The sequence below is a fragment of the Parus major genome, chromosome 2 (genome assembly GCF_001522545.3).
Source record: "Parus major isolate Abel chromosome 2, Parus_major1.1, whole genome shotgun sequence".
Lineage (NCBI taxonomy): Eukaryota > Metazoa > Chordata > Aves > Passeriformes > Paridae > Parus > Parus major.
Window position 1 is genome coordinate 32,979,324 of NC_031769.1, and position 22,530 is coordinate 33,001,853.

General features: G+C 36.0%; 1 protein-coding gene across 2 annotated transcripts in view; it reads right to left on the reverse strand.

The window, feature by feature from the left end:
* The window catches only part of SKAP2 (src kinase associated phosphoprotein 2), a 119,586-nt gene that overhangs the window by 45,560 nt on the left and 51,496 nt on the right, over positions 1–22,530 (reverse strand). For both annotated transcript variants that reach the window (XR_001519609.3, XM_015618765.3), the window contains exons 5-6: positions 3,719–3,796; positions 2,924–3,007 (exon numbers count right to left, since the gene is read on the reverse strand). Coding sequence is in view for 1 of the 2 variants with exons in the window: in XM_015618765.3 (XP_015474251.1) it covers positions 2,924–3,007; positions 3,719–3,796 (162 nt within the window). In the remaining variant the exon portion in view is untranslated. The remainder of the gene's footprint in view (positions 1–2,923; positions 3,008–3,718; positions 3,797–22,530) is intronic.

Genomic DNA, 22,530 nt, shown 5'->3' on the forward strand with positions numbered 1-22,530 from the left:
TCAGTTACATTCCCACTGATAGACCTAAGTGTGAAAATCAAACTTAGGTCAACAAGAGACACATCACAGCAGACACAAAATAGATTTCACAGATTACTCATCTATGGAGTGGTTTTAAAAACAGTCATAATTCAAAACAAGCCAAGATGGATGCAGAAATCCCTGCTGCCTCCCAGCATTATATCCCTCAACACAGAGGCATTAGTAGCCCATCACCCATTTAAAGTGATGTGGGCAGCAGGACTGAGTACATGTGGAATCCCTGTCACTTTGAAACCCAGTTCACAATTTGCACAACACGCTTCAGTGCTGTTCTACAGTTGGTAAGAGCACACTCTGAATTATACATGGTCCAAGTTATCTGGTAGAGCATCAAGAGTCACAGGAAAAGAAGAACAGCACAACAGCATACTACGGCAGGTACCACTGCTGGCCTCAACAGTGGGAGTGGAAACAGCTGCAGGGAGTAAACGCCAGACCTGCTCAGGATTGCCTCATCGCACACCTCCTCCATGCTGACAATCTGCAGCAGAACAGAGTGATAAACTGCCGCACGTACGTTCACCAGCATTAGGCTGACAGCTCACGTTTAACAGCACACTAGCCTGCCACGGCTGGTGTCCAGTTGCTGCACAATGACTGTGAGCAGCTTCTGCACTGGAACAGGCACTTTCACATATGATGGCATCACAGGCCTGAAGAAAGGACCTCAGACCAGTCTAGAAGAAAACTTTTTTTATTCAAAGGCAACTTCAGGAGTGACTTAGTCATCCCATATTACAAGATTAGGTCACTACACCATGCTTAACTAGTTTTTCTGCACTACAAGCAGAAATCCAATGGAAGTAGGGCAGAAATTCAAGCATCTGATTTGTTTGCTTCCTCCATGAATTTCTGTTTGAAGTCCAACTGTGTCACACACTCTATGTGAAAGGAGGTCATAATGAGGTGGGGGTCAGTCTCTTTTTCAAAGTAGCAAGTGATAGAACAAGAAGAAGGAGCCTTGGGTAGTGCCAGGGAAGGCTTAGATTGGATATTAAGATTTTATTTTTTTTCACTGAAAGCATTGGAAAGTATTGGAACAGGCTGCACAGAGAAGTGGTGGAGTCACCATCCCTGGAGGTATTTGCTACACATGTGAATGTGACACTTAAGACAGAGTTTAGTGGTGTGCTTGTCAGTGCTGCGTTAACGGCTGGACTCAATGACCTTAGAGGTCTTTTCCAACCTAAATGACTCTATGACTCAATACAATTCCAATGGACCATGTGGCCCTCCCACACCACTAGTTTATGGTTGGAAAGATCTTTCCCAAACAATCTGCAGCCTACAAAAGTTCTAAATGCATTAGCCAAAAAGACTGTCTATAGATTCATAAAGGAAAGAGATCCTACAAAATATCACAGTCAATTCCTAACATGACACCACCATGTGAGTGCTAAGGAATGTATTTCTATGTATCTTAATTTTCAATTCAGATATTAAAAATTGCAACACAGACTTGATAATCAGGTTGTTGTAAAAGAAAAAAGACAAAGACCAGGTGGGCAACATGCCTGCCTTAATACAAAGACCATATGCTAGAAAGCATAAATAATCATTAGCACAGCCACAAGGAAAAGAACATTAAAAAAAAAATCAAACCTTTTTTTTCCTAAAAATATAGCTGACAAAAATACAAAGATTTAATATTCAAGAACAATTCTTATGAACTAGCAATATATTCTGAAAAAACCTGGGATTTTTAAAGTACTAGGCAACGCATATATATATATATATATATATATATAATCTAAAAATTTTTGAATAAAGATCTTTCATCTTTGTGAAGCTTGATTAACCTGTAAACCCCAAGGAAAGAATGTAGAAGAAAAGGCAACATTTAGCAGACACACCAGCAAAACCCTGAAAAGAGGACGTGATGGGAAACCAGCAAAATGAAAACCGGACTTACAATTAGACTTTTTATTTCTTGTGTTTTTAAAGAGAGGACGAGCTTAAATGAGTCAGTATACCAAGGGGTGAAACAAACTGGAGCAAATTTTATTAGTCTTTGAATAAAAAAACCCTGACATAATAACTACCTGTGGTAATCTCAAAAATAAAACACCAACAATAATCTTCAATGAAAAAAAATCTTCAATAAAAAGTTTGCTCTGGATTTTTTTTTGGAGGGGGAGGTGGTTGGAGGGGGAAAGATGTTATTGTATTTTTAAAATTTACTTAGATATATATTGTTTAATTTACCCTTAAACATCAAATGCACATGGCACACTATTTAAATATGTTTTATTTTACTTTAAAATTTAAAAATTCAAAGTAATATTACAACATTTATGCCAGATTCTTTCCAACTGGCCATTTAAAGTTATCTTCAGAAGTTTGCTTTAGTTTCCACGGCTGGCTTTAGTTAAATACATTACTTAACTCCTAGATTTTCCAGAACATAAGCTATCTAAAAAGAAAGAACTCAACTCTGCAGCTTTTAGATTAATATTTTCCTGGATAGAAACATCTCTAAGGTACTCGCAAGGTCTAATTACTAGAGCATGTTTTCAAATTAATATCTTTTTTGGAGAAAAAGAACATTTTCTATCTAGCAAAACAGTTGAGCACCAGCATACTATAAAAATGAACAGCCAGCTGTTATTAGCAAACGAAGTAGCTTTACAAGATACTTAATTTTTTTTTCCTCAGTTTTCTTGCTTTAGAAAACATGTCTATCATTTACAGGTTCTGAGAAATAGATACACATTTTTAAAATTCACAGCACTGTCCAAGAATTTTTTTAAATAAAACTTTCTTTTAGAAGTTTCATTCCATTTCTTAAAATTACCTTTGATTCACAGTTTCCAACTTCAATAAATTTTTCATATTCTTTTGTGCATTAAAACAGCATTGCTTTCATAATTGTTTTAAGTACCTTTGTCACTTCCATAGTAATAGAAGACCGTCTTGCTGATAGCACACCATCGCTTCTGCCATTCAAAGCCAAGAAAACTGTGGTCTGAAATTAATACAACATGTGTTATATCAGTTTATGCCATTATTGAACAAAAATGTGTTACTTCTTTTCAAGGGTGAGGTAAGAGGGAGGAGGAGCTAGGAAAAGATTAAGGAAAGGAAACTAAGGAAATGCATGGCACTGAGAAAGAAATTAGAAAGAAAATTGGTGGTAAGAAAACAAACAGGAATTTGAAATCACGTAAAGTGGGAAGTCATGTGTAACATTAAATATAAGGAAACAATGAACAACTTCCTAAATATTTCCTAGAGTTATCGCAGCATTAAGTGGGTATTAAAGTGACAATATAAGATTTATTGAATCAAGGTAAATATTGACTGAACCAAAGCTGGGATCAATATTTGCCCTCTTGCAGGAAAATAAATCTTGATGCTCACTGAAACATGAAGTCAACATATGGTATTTGTACATACGTTCCTAATGTTTTCTTCAAAAATATCTGAAAGTCTCTAAATTATGGCTGACTGGACTTTCACAGCATGGTTTTGTTAGTCGGTAAAGAAACAGGATTTTCTTTCAATACTTTAGGAGCAATTATGTTCTTTTTTTTTTATGTTTTGCATAATAACTCTCCAATGTTTCAGCTTCCTCTCATTTTATTTATCACTCCTTTATAAAGTTGTTCATGTGTATAACATCAAATACAGATATATAGACTTCCCAGATATAAAATATGCACTAGCTTCCACTTACCTTTTCTACGTTTTTCCAGGTATCCAGCCTTCAGAACAAACTGAAGATCCTGAGCTGCAACAGGAGGAAACTGATTCCCTGAAAGAAAAACAAATTCTGTAAAGCACTGCTTTTCAAGAAAACTGTTATAGGAGCATTAATAAAATTATGGATTTTACACTCTCAATATGCAAGAGCTACTGAAAAAAAAAATCTAGTAACTATTTTGCTAGATTACTTTAAGTAAATGAAACATCTACCAATCAATGTCAGAGCTGTTGCTGTTGTCTTCACCACCTGAGTAAGGAAAAAAATAGCTGCATAACAGGCCTTGCAAGTATCAGAAGGAAAATTATGTCATTAAACAAAATACAGCAACTGTTTCAAACATAGTCTGTAAAGCAAGCTGGATAATGAAAGTGCTAAATTTTCAAAGGTGCAAATAAGAGAACCACAATCAAGAATCTCAACTGAACACAAATCAGAAACGTGGTTTTCAATACCAGCTTCACACCAAAATACCTTGAAACAGCATACAAGGTGAAGACCCTCTATTACACATCTACAAAAAAAGAAGCCAGATGAAGAGACAATAGAAGGTGCTGCCTGTTGCTGACAGTTTTTGCCTAATTTGCAATATAACACGAAACAACTGCCTAAAGGAACTCTAGGGTGATAATGGATAAACCAAAGACATTGTACAGAGGTCTACAAAACTGTTGACCTACAGACCCTAATTTTAGACACATTGTACAACATGTCTGCATCTGCAAAATGGTGAGTATAGCTCACTGTATTTTTTCCATTTTCTCAACTGCTAATTCATAGAGGTGTAGGACTGACCAGTCGACCCCGCCTCATCTCAAAATGCAACTTCAAATGTTAAAAATTGTGTCTTCCATCTTACAGCCTATTCCTCCTAAAACAACAGAATGATGATTTAAACAGAACTCCTAGTATTAAAAACAAGAATAAGTTAGATGTGTATAGTATTTAATATGAATATAAGTATCATACTGCTTACCCCAAGCAAAAAAGCAGAACAAAAGATATTCCTGTGCTGCTGGGTTTTTTAAGTGCATGTAAGCAACACAATGAAGTTCCTACTACTTATTATCATCAAATATTCATAAGAGTCACTGTAGGTAGGTGGCAAGTTTACAAGGCAGCCATTATTCATCAGAATATATGTAATCTTATTACGTTCTATCAATATAAACATACAGAAAAAGATTGATATTAGCAGACAAATTCAGTGCTAAAAACACCATTTTAAATTATGTAGTTTGGGTGAAAGATCAATGGTCTGACCTTGAACCAAGCACTGTCTCTGAAAGATGATGTCAATTTCCTGGGTTTTTAGGTTGTTCCTTAAAACAGATTTTATTTTTTTTTTAATTCAGTGTTCACAAGTGAGTTGCTTTATGGTAGTCTTATTTAAATATATATATGATAGGAAAAAGACAAGAAAGAGATAGGAACATGCAGAGAATTTTGTTTTTTACAGCATGAAAATACTCAAAATGAGAAGACATTTTTTAGATAATACAACTGGCCCTTTAGACTGGAAAATACTTTGACAACAAAAGACAGTATATAAAATTTTACTTAATTGATATTTCCACTTCCCATTTTTATTAATATTACTTTTTAAAGACTAGGAGTACTCTAATTTCTATTTTAGCTTCTACGGAATTCTGAGTATTGTGTTAAAAACACAAGAGCACAATCAACATGCATTTTAAAGTGATGCAGCTGTCCTCCCTTTGCTTGGTAATACACAATCATAGCCCAGCATTAAATGGGAATGAAACACAAAGACACTTGATGGCTGGTATGTGATATGTTTAACAGTTACTTCAAAAGGTGATGCAATGATGGTATTACGTGTGGGGGAGGTGAAGAGTTTTACAAATATGCATCGTGTGCTGCTTTATATTGGTCATTGGGAGGCATCAGTGTGCAACACTTAGAACTCTACCTCATCCACTAGGGCTCATCTTAGAACAGTGCAACCCCACAGATGAGGAAGACAAAACACCTAAGTAAACAAACAAATAAAAGCAGCTCACTCTTAAATTTCACAATTTACGAATTTCAACCGCCATTTAGATCTAACTTTACCCAATATTGTTTGTATCGATTTGGGTTTTTGATGAGGAAGCTTGGCCAGTGATCATTTAGTGAACAGTCAAACCAAATGGGACAACACAGTCCCAGAGATGCACAGACTTTGGGGACTCCTTAGTGTTGGTATTCTGTCATCTGAACTGAGTACTTCATAGTATCATCAAAGTGTAATCAAAATTCAACTCTCAATTTTGCTGCTTCTGCTGAGGCAAGTCATGATAAGTTTGGTGATGGTATTTTCTGAAACTACATTTATTTTGCACAGGGCATTCAAAGCTTATGAGGAAAAGAACATGCATAGAAAAAGGGTGTTTGACTGCCTGGTGCCACTGCAGAAAGAAGTCCTCCTCCCACCCTCAACCTGTAGAGAAATCAGTTTCCTTTTCTATTTCTCAAAGCAACTGAGACAGTAACTCCAGAAAACAAACTGCACCGGGTCAGCCCCCCACTGCCGCTCACAATCAGTAAGTAGCTGAAGCAGAAACAGATTAAATGCACGTTACTATCCTTCTGTCAGAGAAGCTCAGGAACGGAAAAATATGATGGAACTTTAGTCAAAGGGCAGTAGAAACAGACCCAATTGTAATATCCCACAACACAAACAGCTGTACAAGAAAGAGAAAGCATAAATCTGGTTAAATTCCTTCTTTTGTTGCTCTGTACCTTCAGAAGGAAGGGGAGGGAGAATAAGTAGTCTGAAAAGCATAAAGGAAAGAGAAAGAACCACCTCCTCCCAGATTCTCATGAATCACAGGTGTTGTGCATATGTAGCAGGAAGAAGGCACAAACATGGATATACCATTGTCCCAGTACTCCAACAAAAACAACAGGGGGAGGAAAGAGGAGAGAGTCAGTCATATCTTCCTTAGAGTTACTGCTGAGATTCTACATAGGAAATGTCTAAATTTTAGTATCTACATTTAATCTTTTTTTTCATTTCTTTACTGTTTTGTCCACATCTCAGACAGGATTCAGAGCAAACTGCAATCACTAGATGTGGGAACTCCCAGCAGAAAGTGTGGAATTAAAGTAGTAAGTTGGTTTTTGCAGTTGCTTTCAATCAGAATATTGCTTCTCTATTCATTTGAAATACATCAGGCTTGACACAAATCTCATAAAAAAATATCACTAAAGCAGTGCTTTGTTATAGTGAAGCAGCATTTGCTTCCATTACACCAGCAGCTGAGATCAGAGGTTCATTAGTTGACTGCAGCATGAGACTTTGAATAAGACAGCTCCTTCTATAAAGAACCTAAGACAGAGGAATCCTGCCAAGAAAGATGGCATTACCATGTATTTTAAGTACAGAAGCATAAAGCAAATTAAGCCACATGCTTCAAATCACATACTTATTTAGAGCTCAGAATTTCCCATGTTATACTCCCATGCAGGCCCCAGGATGTCTTCAAGACAAGGAAGGATTTCTCCTTCCCTCATGGATGCAGGTGAAATGGCCTGAATTCCTGGGGAGGCAGATAGCACCTATTAGTGCTGCCTTTCTTGGAAGTTCTCAATGCCTGTTCATGAGAAACATTGGTCTTATGGTCAAGCCCACTACAAGATGGGCACTACAAAAACAGAGCAAAACTTCTCTCTCAAAATGAGACTATCAGAGATCACCATGCCTTCCTAGCACTGCATAGTCTGTTTCCAGATACGATGAAATTATTTAGAAATAAAGATGTTTAGAGGAATTGTAGACTTCGCCAGTTTCTCCTTTGGTACACTGTAGTTTTTAATCCAATTTTAAATTTTAATCCAATTTTAAACACCCATGAGAAAAGTGGCATTGTGAGTAAGAAATGCTCTGTGGTTTGCAGCTGTATGGCTTTATACATAAAGACACAATGATTGCTTTTGTTTACTCTTCCAGACCTAATTTCTGCTGTGTCATTGTCCTGCCAGTGGTGGGCAAGCACGGAGTTGAGGATATAAAAAGGTCTCGTTTCCATTCCAGAGTTTCTACCTCAAAAATAATGTCTTGAACCTTATTCTTTTGATTGAAGACCAGTTCAAAACTATCCAATATTTAGGGAGACGATAATCTTGCACATCCAATACATGGTATAAAATAAGGGAGGTCCATCTGCTTAATGTTATAGGTTTTCCTTCATTCTTGACCACCCACTCACAAAAGAATCTCCCACAATAATTCCTCTTCCCTATTGGTGGGAATTACTCCAATATATTCCAAAATAAAATCTGCAAGTTATGCTCCACATGCATATTTTCAGACTGATGTGTACAAAAGCCATCAAAGACCAGATCAAAATATTTATGAGGTCTAAACCTTCATCTTAGAGAAAAGTAAATTATATGTATAATGCACTGGGCTCTTCCTCTTGGTTCTAGGCACCCTTGTGCCAAGTGAGCAGCTGGCAGTTATTATAATACTATTGCTGCCAGGCTGAAAATTCCTCCAGTGAAAAGAAAGTGAAATGCTCTCACTCAAGCATAAAGCCAGTTTTACCAGTCACGCTTTGACTTCAGAAAAACATTAATGTTATTAACATAGGTGTATTAATGTATAGGTTCCACTGCACAACTCCCACAAACACAGAATATCTTGTGATTCAGAAAGATCTCAAAACCACAGTTTATGGCACGACTACAATTTTTGCAACTTGGTAATCAACCAGGCAAAAGCCTGAATGATTTAATTTTTCACCTTACTGCAACAGTGAATTTGGTCCATTATATAAAAACAAGTTTCATCAGTGTCACTTCACAGCAGGAAATTCAATCCTTGTGCCTGGAATTTTGATTTTTGGAGGACCTAAATATATAAAAATTTCATCCTGTATACAAAATAAATAAAACAAAACCAGACTGTATTATTCTGCACTGTTTACCAATAGGATTTTTTTTTTTTTACTTCTGCAATGTGGGCTAAGGGATACATAAAGCAAGAAATAATCAGAGGTCAATGTATTCTAAAGAGGTGCTTAGCATGCTTATGGGAAGTTAAACAGGCGAAGTGGAGATAAGTGTAATTCAGTAACAGCTAAGTGGTTGATTACAGCTTGTTTTCCTAGTAGAGGACCAGAGGTTTAACCATTATAATGGTAAAGTCGTCTTGCTCAAATAAGAATAATTCACTGTTCTTCATTGCTTGTAAAAGAAAACTGAGAGGAAAAAATACATTCGTTTGATTATATGGAGAAAACAGTGATCACTATTTCTTTATCCTCTTCTAACTAAAAAATAGTAATAATCATAATTAATAATATAATTATTAAAAATTATTTTTCCAGATTCCTTTTTTTTTTGCACTGAAGACCCTTAGTAATATCATCTGAGAACTTACTGAAGGGTGCACTTAATCCAAAAATCATTGATAAAGATACTAGACAGAACTGGCCCCAGTACCGACACAACTGGATGTAACTCCATTCACAACCACTCTCTGAGCCCAGCCAGCCTGCCAGGATTTTACCCAGTGAAGAGTTCACTGGTACAAGCCATAGGCTGCCAGTTGCTCTTGAATGTGCAGGGGACAGTATCAAAGGCTTTACTGAAGTCTAAGAAGAAAACATCTATAGCCTTTCCCTCATTCCTTAGGTGGGTACCTGGTCATAAAATGAGATCAGGTTGGTCAAGCAGGACCTGCCTTTCCCTGGCTGCCTGGGCCTGATCCCCTGGCTGTCCTGTATGTGCTGCATGATGGCACTCAAGATGATCTGCTCCGTAACTTTCCTCAGCACTGAGGTCAGGCTGACAGGCCTGTAGTTCTCTGGATCCTCCTTCCAGCTCTTCTTGTGAATGTGTGTCACACTGGCCAACCTTCAGTCACCTGGGACCTCCCCAGTGAGCCAGGACTGATGAAACATGGAGTGACTTGGCAAGCTCTTCTGCCAGCACCCTCAATACCCTTGGATGAATTCATCTGGTCCCACAGACTAGTGAATGTCTAAGTGGCACAGCAAGTCACTAACTACTTTATCCTGGATTTCAGGGGTCTCCTTTGCTCCCTGTCTCCATCTAACAGCTCAGAGACCTGGTTGCCCTCAGGATATTTGGTCTTTCTGTTGAAGACTGAGGCAAAAAAGGAATAAAGTACCTCAGTCTTTTCCACATTCTTGGTAACATGTTCCCCCTCTGAACCTAATAAAGGATGGAGATTCTCCTTGGCCCTCTTTTTGTTGTTAACATATTTACAAGAACACTTTTTATTATCTTTTACAGTAGTGGACAAACTAAGTTTTTGTCTTTCTAATTTTCTCTCTACGTGACTTAACAACATATTTGTACTCTTCTTGAGTTGCCTGCCTCTTCTTTCAAAAGTCATAAACTTTTTTTTTCCCAGAGTTACAGCAAAAGTTCCCTCTTCAGCCAGGCTGGTCTTCTTCCCCATCAGCTCATCTTTTGGCACAAAGAGACAGCCTGCTCCTGCAGGAAATGCAGAAAATAAGTGGATTTGTCCTCAAGCAAAGGCTTTTATGCTATCACTCAGGCTACAATTCGAAATTGGCAGAGATATTCTGAAAATATTTGTGTTAAAGTTGAGCAAAGAGTAATGCTTCTAGCAACACAAAAAAGTAATTTTATCTTCTTTTCCTCTCTCCTACCCCCCTTCTCACACACTTCTTCCAAAATTCTTCATATCTCTCTATTTCATTTTGATCTGGAAATATAGCATTTACCCATTTTTAGTAGCTACTACAGAAGGATTTAATTATCTTTGAATCTGTACATAGCAATACACTGGAGTCACATCTGTTGCACAAGCACTGTGAATCTAGGCTAAAGAGGAGGTGGTTTATTTTCATATGCATATCTCCTCCCTACTTTTTTTTTGTTATTAAAAACAAGATTAATGTATAATGCATTTGAAAAAAAGATCCCATTTCTTAGAGGCTTCTAACTAAAGAAAAGTTATCAGTAGGAAAATCACATAGAATCTCATAAGTTTCATTAACTGTCTTGAACACTTTCACAAAGATTACTTCTTCATTTTGCAAGTATATAAGCCTGGTAGCTCTGAATTAGTTTATCATGCAAGAACCAAAAGATAAATGTTAAAGAAAACGCATTTCATTCCTGGAATAAACGTAATGAATATGTTTAGCTTTTGAAAGACTGGTTCACAAAAAGTCAGCATTTTGGTCTTCAAAGAGTTCTTTCCAAAGGCTGCCTAGTCTATGAAGTTTTGCTCTGGAGCCATCCCTAGCATTACCCATTGTGGTCTCTAACAGTTTACAATCATTTTCACAGAATAACTTGCCTTCATATATTCCTCTAAGGAGAGCCAGCAGCGTATTTTAATAAAGAATACTTAAAGCACTGACATCTGTTTCTAGTTTTAATTCTTTCTAATTTGGGATATGAAATTCGGGCTACAGACATTAATAACACACCCTCAGAGGCTTAAACACTGAATATTTCTTATGGACTCATCCCTTAGAAGGACAGTGGTACGAGCCCTTCTCTTCTCTTCTCTTCCTTCCTGTTAGCAGGGAAGGCAGTAGGCCAGCCAGCCTAAAAACCACTGCAATGGATTCTTTACAGAAACTAAATCTAGTTCTTTGAAGCAGTTAGCATGAGATCTCTATTTTAGTCATTTCTACTTAGCCCCTAAACTGTGTGTTTAGTTAAATTTTAAAAACCTTACATTCATGTCTTTTCAATCCTCATCTGTTTTCTGAGCAAAGTTCCTTTAGTAGTTGTAGCATTTCATTTGACAAAAAAAATTCCTTTTTTCTTTTAACAAATTACAGGAGCCAGCCACTTGAACTCCATTCATTCGGAACCACACCTAAATGGAATTATCTTGGAACACATACTCCTCATCTAAACTTAACTCTGAATTTGTAAACTAATATTGTCCTGGATTTGTGCATTCTTTTGATGGTTTTCGAATTGCTTCTAAAACACCCACTGTTACATTTTGCATAGCATCTTATTGTACAGAGGAGTGCATGGCTTTTACCTCTTGATCCAGATTTAACTTTCACATAGGTGTTTATTAAAATTTCAAAAATTACACTCATAGCACATGAAGGGGTGGGGGTGGCATGGGGTGGGGGAATGTGTGAATTTTAAAAAGTGATGTTTTCTGCTGTGAGCAGGCAAAAGGGGCCACTGAACACTTCACCAAAGCAGCCTTCCCAGTTTTGCTGCTTTTCAAAGATTCTGAGGCAAGAAGAAAGGAAGATACAGCAGCAAAGAAAAGGTCTCTTGTACAAGGTCTTCCGCTCACAGCACTGTAATTCAAGGCACACAAAAATGTTGTAAGGTATGCAAAAGTTTTGTTTAAAGAATCACTAAGGTTTACTCAATCATTTCAGCATAAGACAGGTTTCAGTCATCCAGAGGCCCACATTACAGCTATCAGAAAAATGTATCAGTGGTAGAGATTGGCAATACAAATTCTGCCAGTGCAACAGCTTCAAACTTTGTTATGAGAAATAAATTAGGCAGGAAAAGACAGGGATAAAAACAATGCCCTGGCTTTGCAGACAGAATCAAGTCAAAACAGACCATCATGGATCAATTAGAGGCACTGGGAATTCTCATGAAATTATGCAGGCAAGCTGAAATTTCCCAGCGTTGTCTCACAGACAAGCACACGCATCCAATTTTGATTAGAAACCCTAAGTAAAGACTCAGAGTATCTACATGATAGCTTGAACCACAGAAGGTGCTGTTAGCTAATCAGAGAAAATTAAAAGGCCAGGAATAAAGAGTCTACAGCTGGAATATGACCAGCATGATGTCAAAATGCATATGGATAGCATCTTTAACCATATTATGATTCCTGTATTCCCAGATGGCTAACAGGAATAAAGTCCTACAAGCTTCTCAAACAGCAAGTTAAAAGCTATCATTTAATACCTCCAGGTGAAAAATACAATTGACAGCTTAACATCTAAAACACCTGGAAGAGATAATACTACAATTTTACTCTGCAATTTTTAAATTTTAATTCCTTTTAATATTATTTAATAATAATAATAATAATAATAATAAAATATATTTTATTTTAATATTATTTTTATTTTATATTACTATTTTATATTACAATATATTACTGTTTTACTGATATACATAAGAATCCCTTGGAAATACCCAGATATCACAGTACCTTAGGAAACACTTGAGGTAATAAGAACTAGAAGTTCCCTATTACTTCTCTTATTTTGTCATAATGCTTTTAATTAGTACTTTTGAAGGGCCTAAAATTCCATCATCAGGCAACTGGCCCTTTTATTTCAGTAAATAAGCCTACACTGAGACTAAGCAATGACAACTATTTAACTGAATACGAGAATGATTTAATATGTTTTGCCAGAAAAACTGCCAAATGTCATTTATTGCAAAGATAAACAACGAACTTTTAAACTATATTTCATAATTAGTTGTACATGTTCTTTTACTTTCAATGTCCTAGTAATCCAAGTATTAATTACTCAACAATATTTTGACAGATATTGTAAAGCCCACTACACCGTGAACTCTGTGAACTCTTATCCATATTTTGGCAATACCATGCAAGTTAGATTTTTCACAAATCACACATTTATTAAACAAAAAGCATATAAATTTTCTTCCTCTTAATTTCATATGTTCCCAGATTTTTTGCCCTGTCTCTTCTCCTGAGCAAGTTCTAATGTGTATACATCCTTTTCTAAATTGTTCTGTTTCTAGAAGCTAGTTTAAGTTGCCTTTAAAAAATCCAAGGAAAGAAAAAGAAGGGAAAAAACCAAAACAGTACTGTTCAAGAAGTGCCAAATTTAGCTAAAGAGAAAAATCTTCCAATGTGAATTTCAATCTGTGAGAGGGATATTTTAGCAGGGGAACCGTTTAACTCATGCTCTGATCACAAGCATAACACACCATAAATACAATAAGCAAAACCCAAGAAATCCTGGGAAACAAGGAAATTCTCAGACTGCCATGAAAAACCAACAAAAACCTCAATGTAAATTGCATGAAGTTTTATATATGGAAGTCATTTATGCCAACTGGCAGCCCTCTTGGATTAGCTGTGTAGTCTGCAAAGTTCCAACTGTTCTGACTCTTGGCCAAAGGCTTGGCCTGTTAAACTTCTGAAAGGAAACATACATACACACTTTGTGCATTTTAAATGCTCCAACAGCTCATATCCTTGATCAGAAAAAAATTTAACATAACTGGTTGGAGCTGAAAAATCTTTCATCTGTATGAAGGAAAAAATTCCAATTCGTAGTCAGCTAAAAATACATCTTTAAAACTGGCAGTTGCGGATTTCAATGAAGAGGTCCTAAGCCAGGTTTCAATTTCATTTTATGTATTCCTGCAAACACAAAATGATTTGAATGTTCTGTCTCATTGCCTCATTTTTGATACATTTCTTCTACTACTGATAATTTAAGTAAAAAGCTATGCTCAGTGATCAGTGAACTATCACACTCAAAAGCTAATTTGGTTTAAGATGGAGGTATGACTTTACACTTTACACATGCAGTCTGCATGTAAAGGCAAGCCTTTTTAAAATAATAACAAGAAGAAAGTCTCATACAAGTCTTTCAAGTTTTCTACTGCAGCACACAAACTGCATATCAAATAAAATTCAGTATGTAGAAGTGGAAAGTTCTGGTAGAATTAGTCTCTTGCAATGATAACACTGCACTTAGAAAAATCAGTCTACAGAGCAACACCATGAAGAAAATTAAAGGCAAGGAAATCAAAAGTGACTTATACGGTGCCTTTATTTCCAAGTACTCTGAAAGAGGTAGTAAAGAGGTAATAAAAATCCACAGGTTTTATGGTTCAAAAAACACACCACTGTTTTCAAACTTCCTCTGCTACCACAAAGGTTGCTACCACAAAGATAAAATACTCTCCTGTTTTGCTGTAATTGCATGGGACCTAACTGGAAAGAACAAGGAAAACACTGTAAGAAGCCAGCAGAGCACTCTGCGGGAAGCCAGCAGAACACTCCTGTGTTTCCTGAAAGCTTTCCAGATGTAAATTTCAGTTGCCATTCACCTTGGAGTCTACTGAGAATGACAGGAAGAACCACCTCCCAGTATCAACTCCCAAGTTTTCTGAATGACTGCACTAATATTTTCCAGCCCATTTAAAGACTCCAGAAAAATAAACCACAAAAATATACACTTGAAGACACAAGCAACAAGAACTCTGGCAGAAGTTGTTTGTCTTTGAACTAGACAGAGATCTGATCAACTGTTCCATTTCTCCCATAAGTCCGATTTTGTTACATCTAGTCATTGGAAATATCCATTTTAATTTTTCAAGGATCTTTTTAAGTTACACCAAGCTACATAATGTTTCTCAGATGACCGTTCTTGCTGGCTTTAGTATCAAATAGAAATATCTGAAATAATGTTTTTTATTTACAGTTAGAAACAATTCTTTTCATTTGGAAATCATATATGGGATTGAAATCCAAAAACAAAAGACTTATATGACTTGCAAGATGCCAGCTCATCTTTTCCTATGGTAAACACATATAGGTTTCCTTCAGCATCTGCCACAGGAAAACCCAGAAGTTAATGGATTGGAAGTTTATAAATCACAGATACTATCATATGCTGCAACAGGAGTCACAATTTGGGAAAAGAGAGCATCAAGAGAAAAGTTGTGATTCAGTTTTGCGATATCTGTGTAAGAGGAAAAAGCTGACACATCAAGAGAAATGGGCATATTTTACAACTTCAGACTTTTACAATGATGAAGTAGGTGGATAAATGTCAGTGGGATTTTTTCCAAACTCATCGAACTTTCATTTTTAGTCCCTTAATTCTCACACCACACGAGTTTTCCTTAAGCCTATCTCTACAAATAAATCTAATCATGGATTAGAAAGACAAACCACCCAGTGAATACAAACACTGTTGAAACTTGAACCAGTTATAACATTAATGGTGTATGAATTAAGTGAACCTGATAACAGAGTAGCATTGCCCAGTCCCGTGACAGTATTCAGTGATAGTGTTATGCTCTGTGGACATCAGTGGAACCAGGCTTGTAGGCAACAAAATAACTTTTATCAGATAAACTAGCAGCACTGGAAAAAAGCCAGACAAGCCTTCATACAAGAAAAAGAGCTAATTTATACAAAAATTCCTCAGTTATTTTCACTTTATAACAGCTGCCTAACACGCATCTCTTCTCTACCAACCTGGCATAATGAAACTTGTTAACATGCACAGCATCACTCAAAAGTTGCACTCAAAAGAAAGAATTCAAAACTGCAAACATTTGTTTTAAACTAATATATAGTATTTTCTTCTAATTTAAAAATGTGTTAATTCAGTTCTCTTTAAAAGAGCACAAAAATAATTATGTCGAAGCTATAAAGTGGTATTACCAAATTTCAATGGAGTAAATATTAAAGTTGATCTATGAACATAAAAAAAAAGAAAATGGAACTTTTAATGGAAATGCTGACACAACTTTAACTATGACAATGTTAAGAGCGCTGTTCTAATAAATCTGTCAGTTTCTGTAATGCCTATGACAAACCCATTAATATGAATGATGTACACTTCACATAGCTTACTACATACCAACTGCACAAGTTATATCATCTTCATTCCCAGCAACAAATCAGTAATCAATATTTGCAAAAGCAGACTAATCCTTTGCAAAATCAGTGGTTTAGTGATTGAAGAGTTTGCTCAATTTACACAGTTAATCCCTCTTCATCTGCTTGAGCCCTCTATTTATTCCAACCACTTACAGTGGTAGCTGTAGCAGACTAATACATCCCCCTGTGCTAAACATGTCTTGACAATTGACCCAGCATATTGCTGTCAGGATAATCTTTACAAACACTGAGCTTTTCTTACAAAGCCTGCAGGCAACATTTAGAAATTAGAAGTTTACAAATACTCTCAGAAAGATCCCCTCACACATATTACCATTTCTCCATTTAATTATTTCTTTGAGACAGCATCTACTGTCATATTTTATGGACCCAAAAAGTACCCTCCTGACCTTATTTTTTATTACTAAGATTAAAATTACTGTAATTATGAAGTCACATAAAGGGACTTCTTTAATCAAAAAATTTTGATGGAAACAGAAAACCAGCAGGAAAATAATGTGTTGTAGCATATTGCTCAGTGAAAAACTGAGATGGCCATCTGTGTAAATACAAGTAAATTAGAATCTTTTTTTAAAAAAATTTAGATGAAGCAGTAATACTAAATTAAGATTACACAAAAAGAAAAAAAAGTCACCATGAAACCTATAGTGAGAAAGTAAAAAACAATCAATTTTAATTAAAGAGAGACAAAAATATTTAGTTACACTTACATATACCTCTGTAGCTCTGAATTTACAGCAAAGACTTGCATAGTCATTCAAGCCTTTTCTCCATTTTAAGATTTCTACCCCTAAAAGAGGCAAATAATAATCAAAGCATATTTTTCTAAACAACTTTAACATGGACAGTAGTCCTAGTTACACACTAAATTCATATTAATCTTTCATATCTCTGAAGCTATTTGTGCTTAATTTGCCATTGTATACAACAGTAGAAGATAAAATATGCAAACAAACTGACAACCTAAAGGAGTAAATCTGAAAATATTTTATAAGGTACAAATGTAAGAACTTGTATTTAAGAACAAATAAAGTAGAAACACGTAAAAAATTAATTTGCATGATCAGTCATCATAGTTCTTATGGTTCCTGGTAACTTATTTCAGAGAAGCATGATACTGTACCAGCTGTACAGGGCATAACAATTTTAATGTACATACAGAACTAAAGTTCAGTGTTAGAACAGCACAACTGTTTAATTCTTAAAATTTTCCTAACAGGAGTTCTTGATCTATGGAAAAAAGTTGCTAGGCAGACCAAGGTGGGAGGTTGATTGTTTAAAAAAGAAAGTAAGTATTAAGAGAAAACAAGAGAGACTGGTGGTCAGAAGAGAAACTGAAACATGCTGGTTTGGAGCCTACATTATCCAGCTGGCTCTAGAAATGCAGCCTGGATTCGGAAATGAACTTAAAACTGGCAGAGCACAGAACACTACCTTAGTCATCAGGTACAGTCACAGAATACATCACAAACTTGATGTGCTTGACAATTTTATATATGCACAGGAGGAAAAAAAAAGAAAAATCTACAGTAGGAGCATTAACTTGAGGCAACAATGATGAACTTCAACACTGAAGGCTATCAAAGAGAAAACCAACAGAACTGTCATAAATGGATGAACAACCCAAAAATCAGTATGTTTCATTGTTTCACTGTGGAAACTTGTCTTAAAATACAAAAAACGTGACTGAAGATATGGTACAAGATGGAACAGCCTAAATCTTATCACTTACTTCTTAAACACAGAAAGGTGAAGGTGTCATTGTTGCACAGTAACACTTGAAGGGTAAAAGATGTGAGCTGCAGCACAAAATAAGTCAGTATATAGGAAGAAAAAAAAAAAAAAAAAAGACACACCTATCTCTTTCTTCCACCATAAGAAGCAGCTAACTTTCAAAATATAAGAGACTGGACTAACCACCTGAAGCTACCTATGATGAGACAGACGCAAATACTGAATTTCACACCTGTGCCATTTGCAGTGTCCTCTTGAGGTCAAGTAGAAGAAGAGGAGATTTAGGCAGAGCTATTATTCTACACAGTACACTGCAGTGCATAAAACACTCTCTATGCAAGTTCTGCAAGACTTTTATCCAATTAGAAACTAAAACTTGGAACAGAAATATTTTTCTAGAACTAAAATTCTAGATCTCCCCTTGAGGCTAGTCATTAAAAAATGATGAAATCTGAATCTTACTGGTTAAAAAGCATACTAGAATGTAAGTCCATTAGAAAAAAAAGGTATTGTATAGGTATGTGAAGGATTATAAACTGCAAAGTGGCTCGATTCATTAATTTTTCTTCTGCTATTCAGATTTTCATCATTTGAAGCTCATTGAGCTGGAAGCTATGGCCCAAAGTATTTTTTTAAAAAATATTTCTGTACTACAGAATATGATCTGGTTTAGGAATTTAAAACCTCTGGCAAAACTCACAGGGGACTCCAGCAAAGCAATAATGTTACAACTCGAATGTAACTTCAATATTTAATTGGATGATGGAAAGAGTATCTAATCTTCTCTAATTCGTAATACCCCAAGGAATCTATGGAAAGAGCAATGGATGTGAACACAGTGAGTACCATAGACATTGTCTATATGATCAAACAAGAGGGTTTCACTTTACCCTACTGACAATTTTCCAAGCTGCTTAGTTGAAAAAGTCCATCTGTACTTGGTCTTGGACTGATGGAGATGGAAACCACCGCTTGAGGTTTTTCCTGAAACATCCAGCAACACAGCTAAAACAGTTTGTTTAGCCACTCATTACGACTTCTTAAAAAGATGCTCTACAGTACATCAAAATGCTCAGCCTTCTGAGATTTAATCCAATATCCTTCTCTACTCATGCATTCTTCTATGAACCATTCTGTTTTAGCAATTAGCACCAGAGGCTGCTAATTTGGTCTCTAAATGTGAGTGTCAAAAAGGACAAACAAGTAAACAAATGCCATCAAGAAGGTCTAGAGCTAGAGCAAATCCTAAAATGTATTAGACTTCTGTAAGCTCTGTCCCACTGCCATTCAGTGAAATTCAATCAGGAAAAGCAACTAAGGAGACAGAGTTGGCATCACCAGTGAAAGACAAAGCAAGGGTGCAGCACCCCAAGGGGCCAACACTGCTTTTGCCTCCAAATCCATGGTGAAGAGCTGAATTGAACAGAAGGATGGAGAACAAGCTCCAAGTCTCCACAGGGCTCAGCCAAGCAGCCATGGCTCATACCTATGGTCAGGCTGCAAAAATGGGAGAAGGAAACCAGCTGGAAAGATCAGACTGCAGGTGGCAGAGCAATGACAAGACTGACAGGCCAAAATGCTAAAATCCTCATGCAATTTCTGTAGAGGCAGCAAGGATCATGAAATATTGCCTAAGGTGCCTGTTAACCCTTTAAGACAGACCAATCCTGTGGATTCCTCCAGTACTCTATAGTTACAGTATAGCCCATAACAAAATTAAGACTATATAAAATTATAGGGTTATAATTGGTTTAACAAGATCTTTTTAGCAGCTGACAGGCAATTAAGTCTTCAGTTTAGCTCTAAAATATTTATTCAGACTTTCCAACTGCATATAAAGACATGTCTCTGAGCACATCACAACTCCTGTTACAAATACTAAAGACCCTTTTTTAGGACTTTTAAGTAGCTTTCATACAGGCGATGTAGAAGATCATACATTATTATGTCAGGTTTTTCATATGAATAAAGATATAATCCAAAAAAAAGGTTTAAGGCAGTATGCATCTTCCCCAAGAATGCTGTAGCATGGTGTATGATTACCTGCATTTTGAAGAACAGCTTTATAAATTTTATACATTTTAACTGGTTAATTTAATCTGATTCTCTTTTTTCAGTATGTCCTTTCATCAAAGATGCAGAAAGTATTTTGATTTTAGACATAAACATGCATATATGATGACTAATCGTTACATGTTTCACTACACAGGTCCCTATCATGCAGAAATAGGAGTGAAAAGGTACACTTCAAGGAAAATTTTGTGTTGAAAATGATCAGTTGATTAGGTACAGGGCAAAAGAAAAAAAAAAAAATACAGAGGTTGTCAACGCTTCTGTCATGTACAGAAAAGAAAATTAAGAGTCATTTGTTATTCTCAGTTGGAGAGGTCACTAGTGTTATCTTGCACATGATGATTTGATGCACTACATATGATTAATGCTTGTTTAAAGGACACTGCCAAGGTCTCTAGGTCACACTGTGACCTTCCATTTTTTTCAGATATCCATAAACAGAATATTAATAATTCAGTAAGTTCTTTCCTTCCTCTTTAAAACATGTTAATACTCTCTACTACTACTAAAACAAGACCAATAGTAGAAGGTGATAAAATAGCAAGACAGAAAATTCCAGTAAGGAAGCATTTGCTTCAGAATCATACTTGTTTTGTATGATTTTAAATAACTAGTGCACTTTTAATTATCACTTTCTAAGACTCTCTATTCTAACTGCACAGGTTTCCACAACCTCATGTATAAGCACACCTTGATGCTTTGGGATAAAATTGTATATGCTTCTTCAAAGTCACTTTAATTCTTAAAAATTTTAAAGATAAAAGCAAACTGAATGTACTTGCTTTTTCTAAAAAATCTAAGTTCTCTGAAGTCACTGAGATGTTGCATTTTTACACGACATATACAAATTGTACTTTTTAATTGTGTACTTACGTGTCCAGCTAAAGCTTTATTTCTCTTAAAATCTATGTTTATGCATCGGAAAATGACGGTAAAAATATTATTTAAAAAAAAAAAAAAAGGGGAAGGAAGGACCAAACTCCTGCGACTGCCTCTCTATTCACAAATCTTTGGGAAATGAACTGTTGTCTGGATCATGCTTGGAAATAAGTTTATATCATTATAATTTTCTGTGCATGGATATAGCAATAGTTAAGATGAAATGTCTACAATCACCTTCAGCTGAGGAATAAGCATTATCACTTTTTTTTATTTGTGTTTAAAACACGAAACATTCTTAGTAGTAAAATCAGATTTGTTTTTCAAAAGCTAAAGAAGACTGCAAAATTTCTTTCCAAAAGAATTTTTCCCCATAACTTTCCAGCAGCTTTAGGGAAGAAACTCTTATACATCTTCATTACATGGCACTTGCTTCAGCTTTAAAACTGTAACTCTATGTTTATATTTTTCCCCTTAAGGCTATACTTCCAAATGTTTAATAACAGACTGATTGCTATACTGTCCATGTATTATTCTGCTTTTCCACAGGGTAGCAGTGTGTTTCAGAACAAGGCCACCACTGTGGGAATATGAATGAGTACACAAAATCCCTGCAGAAAGCAGCTGTTCCCTCTTGTACATATGCAAATGGAAGAAAGCTAAATAATGAGGGCAGCTTTATTTCACAAAGGCAGACAACAACAGAGCCAAAGTGGACTACAACAAAGTTTTTGTAGGAAGCAGTGAACTGAAGTGTACAAAAAAGGATGAATTCTTAATATTCTCAGTCGTGAGAATCATGATTCTTAGGGAAATACTGATTCATGGCTTGCAAAATTAGTCCTCAAAATTATTTTTAAAACCCTAAAGACAAAGACATCAATGCATCTTTTCTAAGACACTGAGTTTATTCAAAAAAATTATCACTTAATTAAGGCAGAAATCTGGACATTTTTTTCTCCCCAGTACCATCAGTCTTACATATGACCTTGGACAAGTCATTGAATCTAACTCAGTTTTCTTGTCCATAAAATGGAGATAATACCTCTGCCCAGGGCTAGTGGGAAGCTAAATCCATCGTCCATAAACGTGATTTGAAATAGCAAGGTAAAAAGGCTTTGTCAGTGTTACGTACTGCTGCATTTTTCATTGCTTTTAATAAGCCTAATGAAACCATGTAAATTTTGAATGACAACATTAAGCAGATTTTCAGGCCAGCTCTTGCTAGAAGTAAAAGGCATTACAGATTTCTTGAGATGACCCCGGTTTGAGCTCTGACAACTAATGGCTGAGTCAGAACATTGCTATGTGAAGTACTGTGAAGAGTCTTCCAGATGTCTGTTGCTCTAACAGGGGCCCGTTTATTCAATACTGGAGAGAGCAGTTGCACCAATGACAGAGGACGAAGAAGAAATGGTTCACATTTGCTCATTGGTGAAGCAACAAGCAACACTAAAATCTT